This window comes from Toxotes jaculatrix, chromosome 5 (assembly GCF_017976425.1).
Source record: "Toxotes jaculatrix isolate fToxJac2 chromosome 5, fToxJac2.pri, whole genome shotgun sequence".
Taxonomy (NCBI): Eukaryota; Metazoa; Chordata; class Actinopteri; family Toxotidae; genus Toxotes; species Toxotes jaculatrix.
The window spans coordinates 17,958,033-17,977,785 of NC_054398.1; the positions used below are offsets into that span (position 1 = coordinate 17,958,033).

The following is a 19,753-nucleotide window of genomic DNA, read 5'->3' on the forward strand; positions in this document are numbered from 1 at the left end:
ACTTAACACATTCCTGGGTTGCACAGCTGTGAAGCTAAGCCCATAGAGGTTAATCATTAATGCTTTTAAGGTATTTCCATATGTTAAACATTTCAAAATACCGAGCAATGAGGAACATGAAAAAAATAAAAGATAAGATGTTCTAATAGCACAGCTTGCATGTAAAGTCCTGATACTGCATAGACTGAAAGTCAAAAGTTGCTCAAAAATAGCTCAGAACCCACTTTGGAAGAAAAACACTGAGTTTGATCTACAAGACCCATAACACCTCATGTGGCAGTGAAACCCTTTGTGCAGTATTTTTAAACATGTCAAACCATCTTAATGAAAAGCCAGCCTTTAATACAATCAACAGCATTAAGACTGGTTAAATACATACTTGAATTACTTTCTGTTCCTTCACCCTGTCCTGGCATAAATACCATCACTTGATATTAGGAGTTATAGAAATATAGTAGTTACAGATATAAAACAACAACTGAATTTCATCATTTCATCACTGAGACATTTAAATGAGTCTGTTTAGTTGCACAATAATGTTTTAAAATTGCTGATGGTTGTCCATCTCTTTAAAGGTTTGTAAACACTCAAATTCATAGTTACCAGTTTTGTGTTGGAAAAAGGTCAAACTTCCTTACTTGGTTTTAGACAATACAGTAGGCAAAATACCCATGATTGCACACCTACATGATTACAGTATCTACACCTGTAAATCTGCACAACATCAGGTGTGGCAAGAGGTGACCTTTAAAAGACATTTTTTGCATATTCGCTGCTCACGATTATTACCCTTTGGCTATGGAGAGCTGAAAAGCTAATACACAGATGCATGTAAACAACATACTTGTATTCTGGTGCAGTACTGTAATAACCAGTGACACTGACAACATTACAAAAGATAGAAACTTTGGTGACTAACAGCCTTAGTTGTTTTTACTCTTGTAAACGGAACAAGGTGAAAGTGTCAGAGATCACTAATTTAGATGCGGGTGAGGAAGCTCAGATTAAGGCTAGCAGGGATCTGGATAGTCTCCAAAGCCACAGAGGAGGGTGTGAAGGGGAGGCTGACAGAGAAGATCTTCTTGGCGTCCATCATCAAAGTGGATGACTCAACTCTATCTTTCAAAAGGTTCTAAAATATAAAAAAAGGAGATATAGTAAAACAAGCTGGGAATAGTGTTATTAAACACAACACTGGGTATAAAAGAGCACTGCATACGTTCAAACTCACTCACTCAAACTTTCCATCTACTCACTTTAATAGTTGTGATGAAACTGGTTGACACTCGCTCTTCAAATTCAATCACTGGGGTGTACAAGGTCAACACTTTTACAATCTGCAGACAAAAAAAAAACAAACAATGATGAAACACAAGCAAAATATTACGTCTCCACATTTAGAAGGCTGGACCTATACTGATGATGGACCTGTGCTGTGGTGAGGGCAGTACACATGTTGCAAATAGCTTGGGCGTCTGCCTCCGTCTTCTTCTTGATCTGCAGAAGCTGTGCAGCCTGTACAAGAGGCTCCAGAGTCTCTTTGGCACCACAGTCTGCCAGCTCCCTCTCCGTCAGCCACTCCTCCAACTGCCAAACATTGTACCTGAAGCCAGAGGCATTTGGGAAATAATGCAGATTAATTCAAGGCACAACTTAGGTAGTTCCCCCAGCATTAGTGCTGAAACAACTGAATACACTATATACTGTATATTTGATCCAACACTGTGTAATTTTGTGTAAAAGGTTAAATTTGAAGGGGACACCATGGTTTGAAAATGACTAATAATGTTGTGATGAACAAAGTTGAAATTTGAAATTCTGAATAATTCCTACATGTTTTTTAACAATCACACCAAATGGCAGTTTTAGATATCACTTCAGAAATCTTGTTTGATGTAAGACCAACAAACTCCAATCCATACTCTCCTTCCTCTCTAATTTAAAGACATACAGTACAATATCATGGCCAGTGTGTGTCCCCTGCTGTACCTGATCTGCAGGCCTTTACTCCAGGAGCACATGTCCTTCCGCAGCAGCAGGTTATTGAGGGTGACCGCACAGATGATGTAAAACTGCTGCTTTACCACCTGCTTAATAAGGTCTGAGTCCATCCCGTGCTGACTCATGGTGGTGTGGAAGAGGCCAAGACGCTGCAGGAGGACTTCCACTGTAACAGCCTCCTCTTCTGGGAAACTGGTGCTTCTCTTCCTCAGGCCTGTCGGTTTGGAACCCAGCACTCCCTGGATTGTCTCATGCTCCAGCATGCTTGCCACTACACATAACACGTAGATTGAAGGGGGAAAAAAATCAATTCATGTTGTTCTGTTATAGTCAGAGTTCTGAGGAAGTCAGTGTTAGTTATTATTTCTAAGATCATGTCTCCTCACCTATAAGGGGCTGCAGGATGTCCTCCATGCATTTGATGAGCTGTCGGTAGATCTGGATGGCCAGGTCTCCCAAAACCTGCTGGTACTCTGACAGTTCAAAGTTGACCAAGCAGTGCTCATTCTGCTTAGTGGTGTTGTGCGTCATGAAGGCCTAGAGTGAAGAGCAGTTGTACAGACATCCAGGGTTAATTAAGGGACATGTCCAGCTGTAAACATAACTCTGGCAGAGGGACCTTCGCAAGCTTACCTCAGCTCCACTGTACTGCTTCAGACAGTGCATTAACCTGCATGTGTTGGCCAACCAGAAGGACACTACTTCTAAATCCTTTCCTCTTCTCTAATATAAAAAACAAAACAGTGTAAAAGCAAATTCATGTTGAACACAAGTTACTTTACTTACACAGATGAAAGCTATATACTGCACCTTAATGACCCCTTTGATGCTGCTGATGGTGGAATTGAGCAAAGTGCTGACTCTCTGATCATCATTCACGTTGTCTGCATATCGTAGACACATAAAGATGATGTAGGCTGGAAGCCCAGGAATGAAGCTGACTGCGACACCACGAGGCTTCAGATCTGAGAAGATTTTAACATTTCAAAACAAAATACTCAAAGAATGTGAAAAATATTTGCATGCAATTTTAAAACAGTTAAGAAAAGTATTAAAAAAAAACAGGTTAAACATACCTACGACCAGATTCTTAAGCAAGCGGTTCTCGTCACCCTCCTTGTACTCCAACATACCCTGATACTCCTTCTCCTTGCGGGTGATGTTAACTGCTCTGATGGGAGCGTTGATGGGGGAGGCATTATTCTTTTGCTGAGTGCTCGCTAAACACAGCAAGGACACAATATGAACAATGACAGGAGTCATACTGTACTAATATAATCAGAAAATATACTGTACGATCACAGTCAGCACCAAATAATTACCTTCTAAATCGTCAACTCTTTTCATGTAAAATTTAAGTTGTTTTTTGAACTTTCTTATGGTTTTGTCTTGTTTTTCCAGCTGCTCCATGAGTTCCTAAAATTATTCAAACAGATTAGTGTGATGAAAAACAGCACTTTTATACACGGCTTAGAAGTGTTTTTAAAACTGTGAAATTAAAACAGCTGTGAATAGCAACATGCTCAAAATTCTTTTTGGCCAGCAGACAAATTCATTAACCACCACAAAGCAGCGCTTTGTGATAATAGGAACTGATAAAACACAGACTGAGATCTTCAGCGTCTGGACAGACAGTGAGTGGACCCACCAGGTTCTCACTGGTGAGCCGTGTGATCTCATGCTTCAGGCTCGCCTCAATTCGGGCATCTTCAGGCAGGAGGAGACTCTGAGCGAACAGCTTCTGCTGCTGCTCCCTTTCATCCTTCAGCTTGTTTACCTCCTCAAGCAGCTTCCTATACTTCTCATTGTGAACACGTTCCTGCTCCTGCATCTGGAATTCCAGGAGCCTGGAGAATGGAGAGAGGAGTATTTGATTCCATATGGCATGAAGATGCTTGAATGCACGAACCAACAACGGAATATTACTCCATTACCTGTTGGTCTCTTTCAAGCCTTCATAAGCCAGCCACAGCTCTCCATCTTCATTCAGAGTATGGATGTCAGCGGATCTGAGGAGAAGCATCAGAACATGAAGATGACACATTACTCCTGATACAGTGTGAAGGGTTCACCAAGTTTATTTTAAGACTTCTTAATAGCACATAGAATGCAATTTAATACTTGTTTGATGATTATACCAGCCAAAGTATGAAAGTATGATGGAAAACCAGCAGTATGTAACAAAAGTTCATGTCAGCAAGAAGTCACCCTGTACTGTTTAGACAAGAAGAGGAGCCAAAAGGTCTTACCTGTCAAAATCTTGAAATGAGGGAATTTCAGTGAGATCTAATTTCACACTTCCTCCCAGTGCAGAGTCCTAAAGGTCAGTACACATGGAATAAATGATTTCTAATTAATGTAAGATGTAATGAAGACTATTAAAAAAGCATTCCTACCGGCACAAAGCAGATACAAGTTCTGCTTGTATCTGTATCCAAAGTATGCCATTCAGCTATAGTTAGGGCTGGCCAATTTAAGTGGATCTCATGTCGCATGAAGTATTTAGAGGTCAAATTGTGCACTGATACATATTAACGTGACTCCCCTCCGCACAAAGATTAATCACTGCCTAGAGATGTGATGGTGGGCTTTCCCAAGACACTGGATTAATGGAATAATCACCTGGATGGGGACAGAACAAGAACTTACTGCCCCCTTTAGTCCAATCGAAGCGCTACCACAAAATAGCCCATATCTGAATAAGCCCTGGAGCAAAGAGACTAATCCAATTTTACAACCCAAGTTCAGAATGTCTGAACTAAACTTCACAAATTATTATAGATTTCACAATATTAGCAGGTATGTTCTTCACCTTGAAATAACCCAGCGATAAAAATGAAGAAAATAGTCCTGTCAAGAACTCAGTACACAGCTCAACCTAAAAGATAAATCAGACTTCTGGAGATATTTGCAGGTAGTTTGGGAAGTGTAGTTTAGAAGTCGCCTGGGGAAGATAATATGCTACACTGCTATTTTACACTACCTAAAAATAATTATTCAGCTTCCACCTTTGATAACTGCTAAAGCAATATATGGCAACTGTAAGAACTTTGGGCTTATCTGGCAGAAAAAGATTTGAATATGAACATTGATAAGAACTCTTAGGCAAAGATCATTTCCACTGCAGGCTGGTTTTTAAGAGAAGCTCTGGGACAATTTAAACACTATAAGATACTTCTTCAATATTATTATACATCTTTTCATAAAATGGGTTTACTAGAAATATAATTTAGGCGCCTTTATCCATGCAGCGTGGGCCTGCCCTTTGGTTCTGTGTCTCTGGAGAGAGACAATCAAAACGATGCAGGAGTGGCTAGATGCACGTATATGTGCCTGGATCAATTCCACTTTGCCTCTTGGGTGACAGGTTGTGTTCACCCAAGATCTCCAAGCCAGCATTTGCTATAGCTCTAACAGGCTTTATTTCAGCTGCTACATTAAGTTAGACCTCAATGTAGAAAGTGGGTTAGGCTAATGACAGAGAATGTGTTATTTGAGTTAATGATAGCCCACATTTTTTGTTTCCAGGTTTGCATGGTTGCAGGGTTGCTGCATGGGTTATTTGATGACTCCTTCAAGGACTGGCGCTGTGCTGATGGACTTTTGAATCATTAATGTTAGGAACACTGCAGAAATGATACTGTACTTTGGTCTGGTCTGTGCTATTTTGGTTCTTGTTTATGTGTTTATTAATTAATTAATTAATTAATTTGTCTTTTGTACTTGTTCATTTGTGTTAATGTTTCTTAAGTGAAAAATATATAAAAACTTAATACATAATACTTAATAATACACACAAAACATTCCTACTGTAAAATGAGGATAAAGACAAATGTAATTTACTCTCTCACCTTATGTTTAAGAGCTTCCTGGCGGACCATATGTGATCGAAGGAGGAGCACTTCCTCTTTTCGCATCTCCAGCTCCTCATTGGAAGAGTTGAGTTGCTCTAGCAGTATGCTGTAGGGCAGAGTGCCAGGGGCTGGAGGCATCAATTCAGTGTTCTCATTGGTCAGAGACTTTCGCAGCTCATTTAGATCCTGCTTCAACTTCTTGTTCTCAGACTCCAGTTCTTGCCGCTACATTAAGACATTTAGAGAAACATAAACAAATCAAACATCTACAAACTAATTTTTGTTTCTATTCACCTTTCAGTATTTCAATACAAAAATAAGCTATTGTAGACATCTGTGTTCACAAATAGTAACGGGGTGACTCTTTAAGAACACCCCCTTTCTTGGGATGTTGGGACAGGTTTTCCTTGGATCCAATTATATATACCTGACCAAGTCATACCTTCAATGTTTCCAAATCCAGTTCTGCTCTGCCAACAGTTCTCTCCTCCTCCACCTCCTTTTTTAAAAAAAAAAATACACATAATTCAAATATCAAACATTCAATCACAAAAATCTACAAAAAGAAAGAACCAATATCTTATTGATAAAAAAAGGGTTTGGTAAATTCCAATTTCACCAGTAAGAAACTGGTGTTTCAGAGCATACTTTTGCATTTTCTTGTTGGGCTTCTTCTCTCTTATCCAACTGCTGCAATAGTGACTGTTTGTCCTGCTCAAGTTCCTTCACTCTTCTCTGGAGCTTCAGAAGGACAGGCAGGTCCACCGAGGGCGGGGTCTCATCCTAACATAACACAGCAAGCACTGATTAATGAATCTCTCCACAGACTAGAATGCTGCACCAATAGGATTATAACACTAACAAGGCCAGAACATACATCATCATATATCAAACATCAACATCATTTTCCATTCTTTTATTTGTGGCACTAATAAAATGTTTCCTGTAGGCTGCCATACATCCTTCTTGACAGCAACCCAATTATTAAAGAACTCATGTAAATTGAGGCTATTAGGAAAATCAAATCTAGCATTTTGTGTGGTGTAGTACATTACCTCTGTTTGTACAGAGCTGTCTTCCCCCTCAGTAGAGCCTAAGCTCTGACTAAACTCAGATGAGTTGCTGCTGTAGTTGGAGTCTGTCCTCTTGTGACCAGATTCACTTGAACTCTGGTTATGGGTGAAACAGAAAACAAAACATGCAACAGAAAAAATAAGTAGCCTGGTCTAATTTAGTAGGTACTGTAACCTGTTCAAACCAATGTCACATTTTCTGTACAGATACTGCACTTCTCAGTTGGAGTGACAGCATTTTGAAATCACCACTTGATTTGAAATCACCACCTATTGAAATCTATGAATCAAGAGGAATAAACCAATGTTGCCATCTGAGAGGGAAGTGAAGCCAAAATAAAGTTCCTCACAATGTTGAGATTCATCTCTTCTTGCAAGTCTCTATGCCGCTCCTCCAGATGCAGGTGTTCACTCAGCAGATTTTGGTAGCGAGAGCGCTCTTCAGTTAAGTCCTTCTCCAGCTGTTTTGTATTCTCAGTGTTGGTTTTAATCTCTGAAACAAACAGTTCTGTTTTATTTATTTGTTCTGAATTTAGCTATCACTAGTCAGCTGTAAAGGTTTAAGGTGAACAGTTCGGTACCTGATAACCGTTGGGCTTGTTCAAGGATTATCGTGTTCAGTTCATCTTTCTTGTTGTTCAACAAGCTGTTCTTCATATTAAGCTCTTCTACCACCTGATTGTGAAAGAAGCCAAAATCATGCGTTGTCAGTGTTTATTTCCATTCATTAGGGCTCTTTGGGTTTTCTAAACCAACAGAAATAAAGCAAAATAACCTACTAAGTTCATAAAATGCTATTCTATTTTGCATTTCATTATGATCCCTTGTAACTCAAATGCAGCCAAGTAAATTCTATTGTTGTCCTCCATAGGCCACCATAGGTGATTTGCGGAAGCCTAAAATCCAAATGCTCCACTCTTTCCTAAATGTTTTGGGCAAACAAACTTATTTTTACATAATTACAACTAGCAACAGAAGTTAAACGTTTTTTTTTTATGAAAATGAAAGAAAACACAATTTGAGCAATAAAAGGTAGACTGACTGGACTCGGGGAAATGAACAAAGTTCTGCCATACACCCTAGTGTAGGGCACAGAGTACGGTATGAATTCAATTTACTGTCATTGAAGGTATCTTCACCATGTCTATGTCATTAATCCCATTTATCACCATTCCAGATAATTAAAGAAAAAGCGCCATGTAGAAAATTCTAGTGAAGCTGCCAGGCAGCCAGGTTGTATAAACTTAGATGACTGTGTGGTAGGCCTACCTGTTGTGTCTGCTCCTTGTAGACTTCTGTCTGCTCTTCCAGGTCTTCTTTCTCTCTGCGGGTGTTTTCCAACTCATGCTGAAGGAAGGACAGCTGCTCCAGTAGAGAGGGAAGTGTTTCTGCCTTGGCTCTGGCCTCCTGCTCTGATCTACGTAGGTTTTCAATCTCTCTGCTCTGTCTCTCTCTCTCCACAGTCTGAGACTTCTCCACAACACTCAGTTTCTCACTGAGCTCTCTGTTTTCCTTTTGCTGCAGGGGAAAGATACGCACACATGCTGTGCATGTGATACAACAACTCCCAGTGACCTAATATTTCTCCAGCAACATTTTTTTTTCTATTGGTAGATTCCAGAGTAAACAACTTTAACATGGACAAAATAAGATATCCATACTCTCACCTGCTCATTTATCTTGTGCTGCAACTGCATAATCTTGTTCTCCATCCCGATGTTGAGCTTCTTGAAGTGCTCCACAGAGCGTGCCTCCACTTTGAGCTTCTTCAATTCCTTCTTGGCCATCATGCGACGTACACAGCTCTGTAGCAGAATGATGGCTGCCACGGTGCGTCTGTAAAGCTGTCTGGCCAGCCAGCCTTTCACCCACTTCTGGATGACCAAAGCCTTTTGCTCAAACATCAACTGTAAAAACAAAGACAAATATATAATGTTAAGTTTTTAAGTGAAATGACAAAGACAAGACTTGCAGTGAGTGTCAGGGAGGTAAACACAGACCCAAGCTGTTGCCTTGTGATCCTGTGCCATACTTAAGTGTAAATGAGGTCAACAAGTTCAATATGATTATTGTCCAGCTCTATTTATTTGATTTAATGATTAAAATCAAATTGTTGGGTAGTATTACCCAACAATCAAGGTTCACAAACTCCAAAACAATCTAATGTACTCTGTGTCCTGCTGCTGCAATCCTTCACTACCTCAACAATGTTAATACCAGAACCTTGCACATCTGGACTTCCTCTGAGCAAGCAACTCTTCAACAATATGTTCAAGAGGCAATTCCTGTTTTTTCTTGGTGGCACCTGTTAAATCCAACTGTGGCGCCTGCCATAATCAACAATCCACTTCCTCTATGGGTTGAGTAATTTCCTTTAAGCACCCATTCATATGACAAGAAACAAACCCAAAAAAGCTAAACTCAGGACCAATGTTGATATTGCCTTCTGGAGCTATGTTAGCAAAATCTAATTTTGACAACCATACAAGTGTAGACTTATAACCTAATTCATTTCTAAAGGCCTCCAAATTTTTATCAAGTAGGGCATTACCTTATGATACTGCTTTCTAGCCATGTAGGCCCTCAGGAAGCACTGAATGGTGATAGCTGCAGAGCGTTGCTGTTGATAGCGTCTCCTATTCACCCACACGCGCACGTTCCGCTGAATGACAACAGCTGCTCTGGTTCTTCGCAGAAACATAACATAACTGACAGAAAAAAAAAAACATGTAAGAAATTTCTAGTGCTTCTAAAACTCTTCTTCTACTGTTGTTTAACATCTCCACTCACCAGCGTGCCTGATGGCCCCGTGCATATCTCTGAATGGTGATGGCACATTCTTTCATCCTCAGGTACTTTTTGCGGGCCAGCCAGCAGCGGATAGTCTTCTGGATGCGGACACAAGCCATACGCAGCTTGTCAGAACGCAGCTTCTCCAGGTAAGCCACCTGACCAGCCCTGAAGAAGATCTTGTTTTTGCCAAACTGATACTTATCCTGGTCCTAGGGACAAAACACAAAACACAGTGGCATATGTAATTTGTCACATTTTAGTAGGTCTTGTAAAAGTTATATTTTGCTATTAACACTAAAGAAATGTTTTTATACAACGCTGACATACCTTTATAAGTTTTTCCAGGAGGTTTTTGCACGTCTGTTTTCGATCAGAAAGCACATCCTTTTGCTTCATGAGGACCCGATAACGGCTGAAGAACTCTTGATAGGTCCATCTGCAATATTCATAGAAAAAAGTTGGATACATCATTTTTGGTGTTTGCCACTGCCTATACTCCTGTGCACCAGTTGCTGTTGTTGATATGCTACCTAGATGGGAAGCCTGCTGCTGAGATCCGGATTGTCTCGAGGACGCCACATGCTCGAAGCTGCTGCACTGCCCTCACAGGGTCCAAGCTTTATAAAAGATAACACATAAGCTCTTGTTACAAAAATGAGCATACTACTCTTTCCTCTGTGCTTGTTGCAGATAATCGTACAAAACAGAAGAGTGACATTATCATCCTCACGTGAATGGAGCTTTATGGTCATTTGGCTTGATGCAGCGCACATAGTGAGGAGTCGTAGCATTTAATGTGCCCATCAACAAATGCAGAGACTGTCGAAACTAAGTAAAAAGACAACAACAAAACCTTGTTAATTATGGCAGTACATGCATTGTAAAAATGTGTCTGAACATTCACTTTAAATGTCAAATATCATGTTTTGACTCACAATCACTTAGACATTATCCAGTCATACAATTTTTGGCGGTTATTTATTCTTCCTCCCCGGGTTTTTCATGGGTACTGTGAATGTATGACCAACTATCACCACCAAAAGTAATATGTTTCCTGCTTTTTATAATCTCACCTGCAGTCCAACAGTCTTCTTATTATCCCTCTGGCTCTGACCAGCCCTTCCAATCGTGCTACTAAGTTTTTTAGTAGAACTTGTCGCCATCTCGTCATCCTCAAACAGCTTCAGCAGCAAATCAAACTGAAAAGATCATTTTTCAGACATCAAATCAGCAGAGTACAAAGTTGTCATCGTACAGCAGATGGCAGTGTTTTAAAACTAAAATTCAACCGTGGGTGTATTTCCTCCAATAGTTATGGTTGAACAATTCTAGGGTGTGTGCCTGGGGACTTGCAACACAAAAAAATACTTAACAGTTATTTGCTCTTGGCTTCTTGGCAGTTGCAGAGGTGCTGACATTAAATGACACTGAATACATTTCTAACTCTCTACCAATATAAAGACTGAATAATTGAGAAGGAATAATAAGTGGAAATATTGTAAACAATGATAAACTATTTCACCTTGCTCTTTTTCAGCACATTTATCTGCTCCTCATTGACTGTGTCCTTGTTTTTCTCCAGGAAGCCCTCGCACTGGTACTCCACCTAGGCACAAAGGACCAGGTCACACAGTGCTCTTCAGCTAAAAGAGCAAAGGTCATATTCATCATCCAGAGTCTGAAGACGACCATTAGTCCCAGTTTAATAAATAGAATTATCAAAGATTTGTGGTGAAGGCATAGAATTATGACTTTGCTGACAAACTAGTTACAATTTCACACTTCACTCTCTTGGTGCCCTTTACTAGAAAATATGAGTCATGCATTCATCCATCCGTCCATTTTCCACACTGCTTTTTCTGTGCTAGGGGGGGAGCTGGAATGTGTCCCAGCACACACTGGGAGAAAGAGCAGGTTATACCCTGGACCCGTCGCCAGTCTATCAAAGGGCAAACACATAGACATACAAACACATTTGCACCTATGACCAATTTAGAGTTCTCAATTCACCGAACCTGTACACATTTGGACTGTGGAGGGAAACCTGAATACCGGGAAAACACCCATGCAGATACACACAGAACATGCAAACTCCTCACAGAAATCCCCACTGAGACACAACCACTGCTACTTCAGCATGAGACATATAACTGTGTTTTACTGGGCAGTTAGTACCTTGTCTGCAAAGTGGTGGATGATGAAAGCTCTATTTGATAACCTGGGTTTATCAAAGTGAGCATTCTGCTTCAGGAGGGTGTTGTACAGTTTCTGGGCCCATGTGTCATCAGAGCCTTTGGGCATCTATGGAAAGAGGAAGAGCTGACACATCATTTAGTCATGGCATTACTCATAACCTCTAAACACAGTGTGGTGGAAATGCCTCCAGTGGAAAGTAGCTGAACAGACTTTTAGTGAAAAAAGTAAAACAGGCATTTTACCTTGCATTCCTCATCAAGAAGGTCCAGGACACCCAGCTTGGCCTCAATGAGATTTATGCACGGCTGGTTGTCATAGAAGTCGATCAATGTCCATGGGATCTCCTCTTTCATGTACTCCTCTTGCTCCAGTTTGAAGACATGCTGGAGGGAGTGATAGCTAAAAATAATTTTCATGTATATTTTGACTACAAAATGAATGTGAGTGTTGAGCAGGAAAAGACACATACCAGGTTGAATTGCTGTTGAAGCTTCTCGTTGGCATAATTTATGCAAAACTGTTCGAAGCTGTTGACGTCAAATGTTTCAAAGCTGCAGAAAGATTCATGTTTAAATTAAAACATGTTTAGTCATCTAGGGTTAGTAAATCGAAACAACACAAACCAGGGGGTGACAACATACCCGTAAATGTCCAGAACACCAATGAATGAGTGCTGTTTCGCTGCAGATTTTAAGGCATTGTTAATACTGCCCACAATCCAGCTGAAGAGTTTGGCATAGATGTGTTTAGCAAGGGCATCTCGCCCATTGACCGCATTCATTTTGGAGACGGACTTCACATAGGTCTCTGTGGTCGTCTTGAGTTTCCTGTGACATAACCAGTGGGCCATTTCTTCACAGGGCACACCCACCAGCTCACAAAACACCATCAGGTGGGCATTATCTGGCTGGCAATACATAAACAATAATGATTTTGCAGGGGAAAAGAAATCTACATCAATCTACATTTCCTCAATACAGTGTTTGGACATAAAGTTGACCAAATATACTAGAAAAAATACTTAAAAATACTGAGCTCTCTTGTTGTGTCCAGTTGTAATCAGTATTTACCATGATACTGCTTCTGTCTGCTGACTGATCTTTCACCTCCACATTGCTAAGGTGGAGAATAGCTGCCAGAACTTGGTAAATTTCCATTTGATCACTTTCACAGATTCCTACAGTGAAATCAGAACAACAAAACTGTGATAAATAACATCACGTAATCCCAAAACAAAAATGTATATGGACAGTACTGTCTATTCAACATATGGTGTAAATGCAAACTTTAAATGCACTGTAAGTGCAAAACTGAAATGCAACTAAGACTCACCTAACAATGTGAACGCCCTCCTGGTGTTGCACATCTCTTTGGCATCATTCACTCCATCTATGACTGGGCTCTGACCTTGGTTAGTACAGTGGAAGTCATCTGCGCAACCTTCAGACATTAATCATATAAAATATTGTACTTATACAGACTAACCTTTACAACAGCTATTACAGTTGTTGTTTTTTTCACTCCTTTGTCACTCCTAGATCATGGTAAAAGGAAACCAATATTTCAGAGTTTCACATACCTAACTTGAAGGCTTTGAACTCTGGTAGATGTGAAGAGGCACACAGCTGATAGAATATATGGTAGTTTCTTTCTCCATGGGCCTAAAAGTAGTGCAAACAGATGTAAAATGGAAACCAGGTAAATAACAGTAAGTACTAAAAATGCATTCACTAAAATTGAAAGCTCTTTCAACTGTAGATGCATGCATGAACAGCAAGTGCTTTGCTAAACTGAAATCATCATTTTTTTTATTTTGAAAATACTTGACAATAGTTAACAAAACCCAATATCCTGACATCTCTGAGTCAACAGCCAGGCAGGCTAAACTATGGGCTATTTATGTTGTTGGTTATTACGTTGCTAAGATATACACATGGTACATGTTACATGCCCATGAGAGTGTTTTAAATCCATTAACTGCAAGGAGAAACACAGAAGCAGAAGATAGAAAGATAGGATGGGCCACATTCAGACACTGAGGGTAGTCACCTCAAGACATGCAAGTTAAATCCATACCAATGAAATTACCTGAAACACAACTCTAGACTTTTCCAGTAAGTAGGTTCTCATGTTAGCCCCAATTATACAATGCTTCTTGTCAAAGCCAATCTCAATGTATTTCCCAAACCGACTGCTGTTGTCATTCCTTGTTGTCTTGGCATTCCCAAGGGCCTAAATAAAACATACAGAGATCTATTAGTAAGCTTTATCATTTTATGATTCTGTCCTATTTTGCTCTAGTGGCAAATGTTACCTCCATTATGGGGCTGGAGGCAAGGACTCGCTCCTCAACATTGGCCTCACCAGAGGAGCAGCTGACTATAGCAAAGTAACGCATGGCGTACTTAGCAGAAACGGTCTTGCCAGCCCCAGACTCACCGCTCACTATGATGGACTGGTTCTTTTCATCTCTGCATGAAAATGTGTTAACATACAGATCAAAAATCAGATAAAATGAACGCAGAGATTCACCATCAAAGAAAATGAACATTTCGATTGTTTCAAATTTTGTGTCAAAACCTGGCCATCTGTTTATATGCTTCCTCTGCCACTGCAAATATATGGGGGTCCATGTCCCCCATGTTCTGCCCACTGTAGGCATTGATGATGTCAGCTTCATAGATAGGCAGGTTCTCATAGGGGTTGACGGCAACCAGGACAATTCCTAAATACCACAAGGAGAAAAAATTATCAGAATCTATATCAATAAACATTTTGGTGTGTGTTCCTTTAAGAGCGGCCTGTGTCACAATAATCTGCAAAATGCACTGTAGATTATGTCAGGGCGTACAGTCAGCAGGGCTCCAAAGTCTACAGTGACAGTGATAGTGTAAGTCAAAGGAGATGAAGCTCATTACCACAGTATGTGTAAATCAACTTGGAGTCGATAAAGCGCACTTTAAGGTTGTGCAGGACAGCTGGTTCATGGAGGTAGCTGAGAGATGTGAGATCATTTTCCCCCACCAGGATGTTGGGGTTTCTTAGTGGTGGCAGGTTGTTGGTTCTGGGGTCTATTTTGTATTCCACCTCCTAGAAATACACAGGAATTTAGCTTTGAGTACCTACAGCATTAGTCTGAAAACATTTGTTTTCATTTTAGAGAAACTACAAAAAACTGGGAGGACAACCAGTGGACAAAAAAATGCTTAGCTGCTTAAAAAACATTAGCATCAGTAGTATATCATATTAGAGCTATCTAGCAACCACCATGCTTCCCTAGTTCAAGTTCACTCATGATAATACTCTGGCCTTATTTCCATACCTGAAGTGCATGCCCAAACTTGACATCACTGCTGCAGGTATAAACAGCACTGAGAACAGTATTTAAACCTCATTATTTGTACCCTTTCGTCCATCAATCCACCTGTTTTGAAGCCAGCATCTTAAATAGGCTTCTTATATTAAAGACAGGCACACATGATGTTTGTCTTGTCTTTGAATCTCTGTGCATTTACCAAACATCACAGCTGCCTCGAATAATCCCAAAACACAGATTTATGAGGCTCCATTGCCAATGTTCTTTCTGCGAAATGTGCTTATGACACAGAACATCGCACACCCATTTCCACCTCAGTGCATATTTGAGTGCGTGTGTGTGTGTGTGTATGTGTGTGTGTGTGTGTGTGTGTGGCATTTCCCTGCCTCACCGTGCCATCCTCCAGCTGCAGAGACAGTGTCAGGTCGCCAGGAGTGTAATCTTTGATAAGCTCCGCCGACTTCCACACCTCGGCTGCATCTGGGAGCCATACACGGGCATACTGATGGACGGGGGGGGGGGGTGCTTGGTCAGAGCCTTTCAACCACTGCACTTACAGTAACAGCCTTTTACAAAACTACAGTAAAATGGCACTGACATGTACCTAAGAAAATACCGGGATAGCTAACTTGAAGTCAACAGGCAGCTCTCAGCGTAAAATGTAGATGGATATAGGGTATTTTAAGTGCCAAACATAAATAAAGCAATAAACGAAGGTTTTAAAAAAACTCAAATGCCGTTCAATGGATACCTATAAGTGACTGACACTGGTAAACCTCCATTCTTGACTGATATATTTAACGAGAGGTTAACTAACGTTAGCAAGAGGAAACCGTTGAATGAGCTGGATAACCGATACAGACTCACAAAGTTCAAATACCTACCTTGGCGTAAAGTTCAGAAGCTGCCATGTCTTCTAACTTGCTCAGTGAGCCCTCACAAACTTTCTCTGCCGGCAGAGAGAAGAGTGACACATCTTACAGACTCTCGGAGCAGAAAAAACATAAACTTTTCTGAGCTCCTCTCCAGGGATCCGCGCACGGCAGAGGACTCAGCCTGCTACTACCAACAGTTGTCAGTCAGCTGCGCGTGCCCTAGCACGTTTTGCTCTCGAGCGTCTTGTGCCTCCCTGCGGCCAGCACGTTCAAGTCAACTAAACCCACCCGAGGAGGAGGAGGAAAGGGAGGCCATGGAGGAGGAGAATCAGACCACACTGCACATCGGGTCTTATTATTTTCTTCTTCAGGTCATAATTTATGGGGGATCATTTTACTCAAACATTAAAATTAAAACATAGAACATTTCAGAGAACTGGAACTGCGGTAATTGCTTTTAATCACAATCACAATTTCCTTATCATCATGACTTCTAGTCCACATCAGCATGGCCGACCTCCCAGAAGACATCCAGTAGTCTAAAGCGGAAATGATGTTAATTAATCAATGTTTAATTAACTGACATAAAAATACTTTGCAGCAATGGCTAATAAGTAAGTTTGGCTTTCATTAAGTATTCATTGTGATTACTTTCACGGTTGAAAAAGATTTCAGTACCATTTCCTGTACTGCTTACTGGGAGCATTTAAGAATGAAATCAGTGGTGTATCCACTGGTGGTGGTAATTTCAAAAAGGAAAAACTGTGCCTTCATTAATGAGCCATGTATGCCATAAAAAGTATGAACAATTAATAAATATGGGGTAATACATCGGAAAGATGCACCAAAACATCAGCAAACTGGGCTTCCTCAGGCAATATCAAGACCACATGCATATTTTGAACTGGCATTTTTATTCCTCACCCTACCCATGGATGAAGGCATAGTTTTTTCCTGTTAGAAAGTCAAGCTTTTACTTTAGTACAATGTAAACAAGGCTCTGAGCACAGGTAGTTCTGTTGTTTAGTCATAACTGGGTGCAAAAAAAGCAAGGACACATTTAATTGAGTAAGTGTTCTTATAAGATATTATGCAAAACTATTTTATTTACAAAACAAATGGCACAGTGTGATGCACAGTAAATGCACATGCACACTCCAGACATGTCAAGGGAGTTTCTTTCCATAAAATCCTAAGTGATTCCAGTCAGACAGTGACAGACATTTCAGACAAGATTCACAACTAATATTCTCACTGAGGGAGCAAATATTGCTCAAGAGGAACAACAGTTCATTACTTTTAAGGCCATTTTAGAGGTCAAGATGAGATGAAAACCAGCAGCAAGTCTTAGCAAACCAATGTCACTAAAATGAATTAAAATACAACTGGCTACAAAGTGTGTGTGTGTGTGTGTGGGTGATCTAATCTTCAGTACTTCAAAAGCACAGAATCAAATTGCTTCACTGGGAGAGGAGGGGACAGAAACAAAATCAAGGATTAGAAAAAAAACAGCATAATTATTTCACTTTTCACTATTTAAATGGACGTCTCCACATGAGCAGTGGACACTTGAGTTTCAAACTGAAAGGCATATCTGAAAAATTACACTTCTACTTCACACATACATCAATGCAAACTCAGATGACATATTCTCTGTGGTCGTAACTCAGAGGTACTTTTGCCTCTAATCATCACTGACAAAATTCCTTTGTAGTGATGAAGACAGATCCTCTGCACAGGCAATTCATTTGTTGTTAAACAGGCATCTGTATGAAGGCATATATCCTTAAAAGTGAAAATGTACTGTGAAAATAAGATAGCATTAACATCTATTCATATCCGTGAGTGTGATATCATGTTCAGAAATCAATCACTACTCAGTCTTTTAAGAGCTTGTGAAACATTTTCCATCTTTTCTTTGTTGAATTTAACTGACAATTCAGTGCCTGACAGTTGCCAATTTTTCTCAAGTATTTGGCTTAGTACATAACTTGTTCTTAAGGAATACATACAAAGGTGAAAAACAAAAACGTAAACGGCAGGTAGATATAAAGTGGGGAGTTGGAATGGTAACAATACAGTAAACATAAAACCATCAACCTGCCAGTTTGCTGGTCACGATTGAAGTCTTTCTTTGAGGCAGGTCCTGAGGTGTTGGGATGTGGCCCCCTGTGATTTCAGTCTTCTCTGTTGGGGCTGATGGCAACTGTTTATTCTTCATTTTTGCCTTGGCCATGTTGTAGTCACCAGAGTCAAAATACTTTTGCTGGATAAACAAGAAAACATAAAGTGAGAACACTGCAAGGCTGCTATTGTTTAAATGTATAGCCGAGTTTAGTTCTGAAACACACCCCCTTCTGAAGTCTTTTCCTGAGGAGGTCTGAGCCTCCAGGCTTGGCTCCGAGGTTTGGATACCTGGCCTTCAGTTTGGCCTCCTCTGCTTTCTCAGGACTGATTACTTTGTCCTCCATTTCCTGTTTAGAGAGCACAGAGTGTATGGATGGCAAATGCTGCACTAAGCTGACGGGTGAAAAACCGATTAGTTTCTTTAAGACTGAACATGACAATGATTAATGAAGCTGAAATATATATTCTCACAGCAGAATCAGTTACAGCCAGTATGGCTTCTAATTATTTTCTACTATATGCAGGCGCCGCCATGAGGGAACTCCCAGCTGGTGTTTGAACTAGCATTAATCTCGCTATTTAACTTAGCACGTTTGGCTACCGCATTAAACTCCCTTAGCTAAGCTATCACCCAGTTCACAAGTGATTGTGGCAACCTCCTCGTTGGCCCTAAAACAGCAGGCTGTTTGCTTTGCTTTGCCAACAAACGCTTGAGGCTAATTAGCTAATTACTTGGCGGTAGCATCGTTGATGGCATTAGCTACAGTAGCTACTAGCTAACTGCCTTGCTGCTAGCCGCCTGCTAATTTAGACGATTTGGCGTGCTAGCGGCGCAGGGCTACTTGTTAAAATTAGCCTTTCGTCGACACAGTTTACCTGCTGATCTTCCGAAGTCCTCGTTTCTTCAACCTCCTCAGACATAGCTGTTGTGAATCCCTACTCTGTCCGCTAAACTGTAGATACAGCCGTACAACCGGCCCTTGTGGAAGATGAAAGACAACAGTGTCAGCGACGACGCGGGCCAGGGTAACAGCAGCAGCCTGTCCAGCAACAGGCCGGTGAATCGATGCCAGAGAAGCAGATTCGACCATGAACGTCACATGAACAATGACTGTTTATACCGTCACAGCATGAACAGCAGACTATGGCATTTGAAGATGTTTACAGTCAGTCTGTGACATGAACGTGTCACGCGACCTACAACTCCTTTTTTAATCTTACCTTTCCAAACCTTGTGCCATTCAAAAATACAATCTGCCAAATTCAATGTGCACGAAAAGGTAAAAATAGCTTCTGGACTCATGTGATATCATACATACTGTATGACTCTATAATTTACATGGGATTTTATGAATTGGATGTGTAGATTATATAAAGATGCTGAGGATTATTCATTTATGCTTTGACAATGAATGAACTTTCATCTACATAACATCTTTAATACGTTTTAAGTATTTGTATACAAATCAGCTGTCTTCCAATATGAGCATTTAACGTGGAGAAATTCCTATTTAAAAA

General features: G+C 40.4%; 2 protein-coding genes across 3 annotated transcripts; both read right to left on the reverse strand.

Moving 5' to 3' along the window:
- Nucleotides 1-369: 369 nt before the first annotated feature.
- On the reverse strand, nt 370-16,200 carry LOC121181835 (unconventional myosin-Va-like). Of its 2 annotated transcripts, none has more exons than XM_041038007.1 (40): nt 16,118-16,200; nt 15,625-15,735; nt 14,836-15,007; nt 14,498-14,642; nt 14,232-14,388; nt 14,006-14,149; nt 13,497-13,578; nt 13,250-13,357; nt 12,988-13,094; nt 12,559-12,824; nt 12,387-12,468; nt 12,160-12,300; nt 11,897-12,022; nt 11,244-11,327; nt 10,795-10,920; nt 10,452-10,549; nt 10,252-10,338; nt 10,049-10,157; nt 9,719-9,930; nt 9,480-9,636; nt 8,596-8,835; nt 8,198-8,446; nt 7,510-7,603; nt 7,279-7,421; nt 6,911-7,024; nt 6,504-6,638; nt 6,298-6,354; nt 5,853-6,080; nt 4,251-4,318; nt 3,936-4,010; nt 3,650-3,848; nt 3,324-3,417; nt 3,078-3,221; nt 2,812-2,966; nt 2,635-2,724; nt 2,388-2,538; nt 1,990-2,272; nt 1,429-1,603; nt 1,257-1,337; nt 370-1,132 (listed from the first exon to the last, which is right to left on the reverse strand). In XM_041038007.1, exons 1-40 carry the CDS (start codon nt 16,142-16,144, stop codon nt 980-982), a joined length of 5,469 nt encoding a protein of 1,822 aa, XP_040893941.1. In that variant the 5' UTR covers nt 16,145-16,200; the 3' UTR covers nt 370-979. The 2 variants fall into 2 exon arrangements, with proteins under 2 accessions (XP_040893941.1, XP_040893942.1); XM_041038008.1 differs by having other exon boundaries at nt 7,279-7,436.
- A 977-nt stretch (nt 16,201-17,177) lies between these two features.
- arpp19b (cAMP-regulated phosphoprotein 19b) lies at nt 17,178-19,290 on the reverse strand. Its single transcript, XM_041038063.1, has 3 exons — nt 19,112-19,290; nt 18,460-18,582; nt 17,178-18,374 (listed from the first exon to the last, which is right to left on the reverse strand). The coding sequence occupies exons 1-3, from the start codon at nt 19,154-19,156 to the stop codon at nt 18,204-18,206; spliced, it is 339 nt and encodes a 112-aa protein (XP_040893997.1). The 5' UTR covers nt 19,157-19,290; the 3' UTR covers nt 17,178-18,203.
- Between the last annotated feature and the right edge of the window lie 463 nt (nt 19,291-19,753).